General features: G+C 45.7%; 1 protein-coding gene across 1 annotated transcript; it reads left to right on the forward strand.

The window, feature by feature from the left end:
* Positions 1-2912: 2912 nt before the first annotated feature.
* LOC135568590 (L-rhamnose-binding lectin CSL3) lies at positions 2913-5658 on the forward strand. Its single transcript, XM_065015395.1, has 9 exons — positions 2913-3006; positions 3283-3318; positions 3399-3443; positions 3584-3719; positions 3846-3964; positions 4727-4771; positions 4872-5007; positions 5084-5191; positions 5418-5658. Exons 1-8 carry the CDS (start codon positions 2976-2978, stop codon positions 5187-5189), a joined length of 654 nt encoding a protein of 217 aa, XP_064871467.1. The 5' UTR covers positions 2913-2975; the 3' UTR covers positions 5190-5191; positions 5418-5658.
* Positions 5659-6367: the final 709 nt, after the last annotated feature.

Here is a 6367-nt window from a genome sequence, read left to right on the forward strand (position 1 = left end):
TAATTTGATACCCTGCATGTGTATTTTAATGAACTTTTGAGTTTTAACTAATACTATTAGCATTTAGCGTAGCGCATTTGCATTTCCAGAGCTCTAGTTGGGACGCAAGCGTCCCAAGTAGAAGCAAGAGGTTAATGGGGAAAACCGGTTGAAAGTTTCTGTCGGCTGAATGAGCGACACCGGTTGAGCGTTCCTACAGCATTTCCTTCCAGAAACCGTGAGAAAGTTGTCCGGCTGCGGGGACTGTGCCAGGGGATTTATACTACTATCTGTACTTACTGGTGGCACAGACGCTGTTTCATCCTTTCCTACACTGAAATTACCCTTGCCTAACGATTGCGTCTGAAGCTGGGCTTGCAGTACAGCTATCCTCGGCTGCAATTAGAAGGCATTCAGGGGACGTCGCGACAACGGAGCCAGTTGAAACCCCCTCGGGCGGATTACGTCAGTTGTCCAGTCGTGATGGATCGGCAGGGCTCCATATCGGCAATTAAAGGGGTCCAGGCCATTTGGCAAAATAGGTATTGTAGCTTAAGGAGTGGCAGATTGACCTCTTCAGCTAGCCGGGAGATGGGCCTAGCATAGGCTAGCTCCAGGCTAATTGGTGGTTGCTTCGGGACAGAGACGTTAGCCAGGAGAAGCCAATCGGATAGCAGCTAGCTAGCTGCGATGACCTAGGTGAAAAGGTTCAGAGCCTGAGGTAGGAATCCAGAGATATGGAGAAAAATAAGCCCGATTTGCTCTGGTTTGAGTCGCGCTGTGCAGACTATACTGTAGCTGATGACCACTAGCAGTGGCAAGCTGACTACTAGCTAGTTAGCTTCTGTTGGGGGTTCCGGATCAAATGTAAAGAAAATAGCAGAATCATACCACATCACCAAGCTTGGACAATTGGTTTCAACCCCGCCCTTTGCAGCTGGGCAGACGGGCCGACCTCGGGTGTGAAGATAGGCAACAACACCTTCACCACGCTGATCCTCAATACTGTGGAACAACAAGGGTGTGTGCTCAATCTCCTACTGTACTCCCTGTTCACCCATGACTGAGTGGCAACTCAATCATCAAGTTTGCTGACAGCAGTGGTAGGCCTGATTTCCAACAACGACAAGACGGCATACAGGGAGGACGTGAGGACCCTGACGGAATGGTGCCAGGAAAATAACCTCTCCCTCAATGTCAACAAAACAATAGAGATGATTGTGGATTACAGTAGACAGCAGAGAGAGCTAGTCCCCATCCACTTCTACAGGGTCGCACTGGAGAGGACGAAAAGCTTCAAGTTATTCGGCGTGCACATCACAATCAACCTGAAATTATCCATTCGTAGAGAACATGTGATGAAGGCGCAACAGCACCTACTCAACCTCAGGAGGCTGAAGAAATGTGGCTTGTCCTGTAAGGCCCTCATGAACTTCTACAGGTGCACCATTGAGAGGATCCTGTAGGGCTGTGTCAACGCCTAGTACGGCAATTGCAACCAAAGGGCTCCCCAAATGGTGGTGCGGTCAGCCCAACGCATCACAGGGAGCACATTGCCTGCCCTCCAGGACACCTACAGCGCTAGGTGTCACAGATAGGCCAAGAAGATCATCAAGGACCTCAGCCACTCGAGCCATGGCCTGGTCACCCCGCTACCATCCAGAAGGAGGTGATAGTACAGGAGCATCAAAGCTGTGACCTAGAGACTGAGAAACTGGAGATAGAAGTTTCTTACTCCAGTCCATCGGACGTTGAAATAGTCTCCTCTAGCCGGCCTCCTCCCAGCACCCAGCCCACACTTAGTCACTGTTAAAAGCAGGGTACTGGGTTGATACCACCTGGTACTCTACCCTGTACCATAGAGACAGCTGCCATATGTACATAGTCATTCAACACAGTTCACTTTAATAATGTTTACAATAGAGTATCTGTACTGGGGTTCTGTGGTCACCAAACTGCCTTCAAGCGCAGCGGTCTCCCTTCACAGGAGTGGCAACTGGGAACATATAAATGCACAAAATGACTAGGACCAGCCTTTCTGGTCCATGGCGGTGAAGCCTGATAAGTGCAACACCCAAAGGGCTGCAACGTTGACGGGCAAGGCACCTGTCCAGCAGCCCTGAGAATGGACAGTTGAGAGGAAGAGGACACACACTCAGCCACCAGAACAACACATCGTAGGGATCGGACCATAGAGAATGATAGTCACAGTATATCATCTTTATATGTGTCCCATTATGGCGTACGTGAGCGCAAGGGCAGCTCCATTCAAATCAAATAACAAATGTAATTACATTAGAGACAATAGAGGCCATATTCATTTTATTAAAATAGTCCATTGTCTTCTATAATTTCTATGAGTTGGCAAACAAACTTAAAGGCTGCACACCATCACAGAGTGTGTTGTTTGAAAAGGTACTGTATGAAGCCAAAGTTGGCAATATAATGCCACCTACAGTTATGCAGTGTTTGCTCAAGAGTATAATTAATTGGCTGAACCTTCCTGATTACCCGGATTGAATAATGGGGAGCGTTAGGCAGGATGCAACCTTTTGGAAGGTTCAGATAAAAATATGCTATATTGAACAAATATGTCTCCCCGACATGGAGATTATTAAGGAAATACGTTGTCTCTATTCATGAAATGTATATCTGCAATGCTCAAAGGTTTTGCGACTGAAAGTGGCCCGTGTGATTCTTCCTTAACGAAGAAGCTCCACCTAGATGGCTACTTTGTTGGAAGCCCTCAGTGGCAATGTTCATGCCAACATGGATTTCATCCATCTAGAGTCCTCTATCTAACTCCATTAGACTGACTCAATAGCCAGGTTTTGACCGGCAAACCCTGGCCCCTAATTGCAATGAGGTGCACCTGGAGACAAATAGATACACCTGGGTAAATTAAGACATGTCACATAACATAAATACCAGGTGTATTGGATCTTGTTATCATCAGTTGCATTTTCTCTGTTAGTACCACTCCTGTACCTGGCATCATGCGCATGTTGAGACTGACGGTGGTCACATGTGAGTATACAAAAACTGTATCTGATGCAGATTAGAATTTAAATATATATGACAATGTTTGTGAGTTAAAAGTACATGTAATATGATTTGAGGGGCATTCAGTTCCTTTTGGGCAAAAAAGTATTCAAAGCATGGAATATGAAACCAAATGCTGAACTTGACTATAATACACTTAGTATAACTGAAATGCTTGAGTATAGAGACCAATGCTGAGTTGTAGCTTCATGGGCATATGATGTTGAATGTTGCTGAACTAGCTGTGTGATGTTGTTTCAGTGCTGGCTACAGCTTGCTGCACACTAACAGATGGAGGTACTGTATGTAATAATGATGATACTACTTAACCAAGCTAATGTGAGTGGTGTGTAACTCCTGTTTATTTGTCCTGGCAGCAATCAGCATCACGTGTGAAGGCTCTGATGCTTTACTGCAATGTGGTAAGCTAGTCCACACTGCTGAACAGTATACTCACCGACCACCTATGATCGTTTATACTGTAGATTAGCGTCACTAGCCCACAACATAGAGACCCATACTTGGCTCTCCTTCGTGCCTCACTGTTCTCCATCTCCCTCAGATGGAGGTAAGATCCATATCAAGCGTGCGAACTACGGTCGTCGTCAACACGATGTTTGTTCTATTGGGCGCCCTGATAACCAACTCACCGACACCAACTGCCTCAGCCAATCCTCCACCAGCAAGATGGCAGAAAGGTACTAGAACCTGTAACTCCTTGGCTGTAGTGTAAACAACCACCAGCAAGATGGCAGAAATGTGCTGGAACTTGTTGTGTTTACTTGTATGAACTCATAACCTCAACCTGTCTTTGAAACACACAGATGCGGTGGGAAGAGCGAGTGTATTGTCCCTGCATCCAATTTTGTTTTTGGAGACCCCTGTGTCGGGACTTATAAGTACCTGGACACCAAATACTCCTGTGTCCAACAGCAAGAAACAAGTCAGTCTCTGAATGTGTGCTAATAATATTTAGTGGTGGGCATCCATATTTGGATTGGCATGTTGGGACATTGTTTAATTCTCCTACCCACTTAATCTTGTAAAAAAGTAAGCTCAGCTGATTGCTAGAAAAGGAATATAATGAGTTGGTTCCCCTATGATACCAGCTTGTTAACTTTTGTTTCTCCAAGTGTAAACCACACTCGCCTGGTAACTAACCCTAGCAAGCTGTGGATATGCAACTTGTTTAGTTTGAGTAGCCTATAGGGAGGTCAGAGACCTGGCAGTGTGGTGCCAAAGGAACTGGTAGTGGACTACAGGAAACGGAGGGCTGAGCCCTCCCCTGCCAGGAGGCTAAAAGGATTGGTATCAGCCCTCTGATTCTGGTTTACCACTGAATATGTTTCAGTGAACGGTAACTAGCTAGCGCAACTCTCTCAGTTTTGTATGGTTTATAGCCAATCTGACAGCTGGCACAAACTGCGTAGAAATACAGATTAGGTGTAGCGGGTCGACTTCACCAGTTCACCAGTGTGCTTAAAATTTTAGCATTTCGAGAACTGCTCATAAGGACGTGAAACTACAAGGTATGACTCGCCTAACGTTTTGTACTTTTGTTCATGCTAACGAGTTTATAATGACTTTTAAAAAATGCACCTGAAATCAACATTCCCTGTTAGTGCCCATCACTAACACTTCACCAGGCTAATGCATGTCTTAATCGTGTCTGGCCAGTGGTGTAACTCCTGTGTTTTCTTTGCAGTAAGCAGCATCATATGTGAAGGCTCTGATTCTCAACTACTATGTGGTAAGCTGGTCAACACTACCGTACAGTTTAATCATGTGGTGACGTGTATATTAGTCACTATCCCACACAAACACCCAGGTTTGTCCTTTCTCTTCCTCAGATCGAGGTGAGATCCGTATTCAGCGTGCCAACTATGGTCGTCGTCAACACGATGTGTGTTCCATTGGGCGCCCACATCAACAACTCAAAAACACCAACTGCCTCAGCCAATCCACCACCAGCAAAATGGCAGAAAGGTACTGAAACCTTCAGTGTGCATTTAGCTGTTGGAAGGCATTGGCTGTGGTGTTAACCTCTCCCGTTGACACACAGGTGTGATGGAAAGCGCCAGTGTATCGTCAAGGTATCCAACTCTGTGTTCGGTGACCCCTGTGTCGGAACCTATAAGTACTTGGATGTGGCTTACACCTGTGACTGAATGTAAGTTTTGTATATGTGCACATGACTGGGAACTAGCATTTGTATTTTATTTGACCTTTATCTAACTAGACAAGTCTGTTAAGAACAAATTCCTATTTTCAATGACAACCCACTGTTCAGGGGCAGAACGACAGATTGGTACATTGTCACTTTGTACTTGCAACCTTTCTGTTACTAGGCCAACTCTCTAACCACTAGGCTACCCTGCTGACGATTTGTCTTGCAGGATATCTTCCTGGGGAGCCTGGAGATGTGCAAGGCTTCTGGGATATCTTCATCAGGTTGTGCTGTTTTCCTCCAACCTTCAAATCAACTTCAATGACCACTGTAAACCTGTGTAGATGGTGCTGAAGCATTTCTTAAACAATTTCTGAACTGTGGTTGTTGGTCTGCATTAAATGAAGCGACAGGAAGACAATACTAGTTGCCTCTTGTACATTAATAAATGTCACACCAATATTACTTAACATGTGTCCTTTATTCTCTCTTACAAGCTTTTCACCGGACTCATTTGTACCTGGGGCTAACGTGCCTTTGTTTTGATGTCTGTAATCTGTGCCCACCGTTAGGCAGTGGTAGGCAAGTTAAATACTCATTGTGATCACTTTCCTGACCACCTCAGGCGGTATGATCTGGCTGGTCAAACTATTTTTAAATCGATTGTACCCGAGTCTCAACTCACTGACAGGTAGTACTTATGACATCAGCTGCCTTAATGGTTCTAATTTGTATGCATCGCCAGCTAATCTGGTCACAAAGCAGGATGGGGAAGAGTATTTTATACAATGTGTAGTCCCTACAAACCTTGATCGTTAAGTGGTTGGCTCCTGATTCAGATTCCAAGAACACAGGATGAGATGTTACTATCCTTTGTGCAAGCACTTCCAAGAGTTCATGAACAGTGAGCCTGGTGAAATTTGGGGAGCGCATCGTCAGTGTACCTTTGGTTCCTAGGGTGTTTTGGCCTTTCACACTCTACACCCTCTCCAACGGCGGCCAGCGACAAGGTGATCAATCCTATGCTTGCGTCCCATTCCAAATTAGTCATAGGAGTTGCCTTGTTAGCCAACATCCCATGGGTCTATGCATGGCAGGGGCGTCCTCCTCCCTGAGTAAAGCATTGTTGACCGCATACCTCCTGGCCCTCTCACTTCGGGGCCCAGCTGGGGTCTTTCA

Source organism: Oncorhynchus nerka, unplaced genomic scaffold (genome assembly GCF_034236695.1).
Source record: "Oncorhynchus nerka isolate Pitt River unplaced genomic scaffold, Oner_Uvic_2.0 unplaced_scaffold_1461, whole genome shotgun sequence".
Classification (NCBI taxonomy): domain Eukaryota; kingdom Metazoa; phylum Chordata; class Actinopteri; order Salmoniformes; family Salmonidae; genus Oncorhynchus; species Oncorhynchus nerka.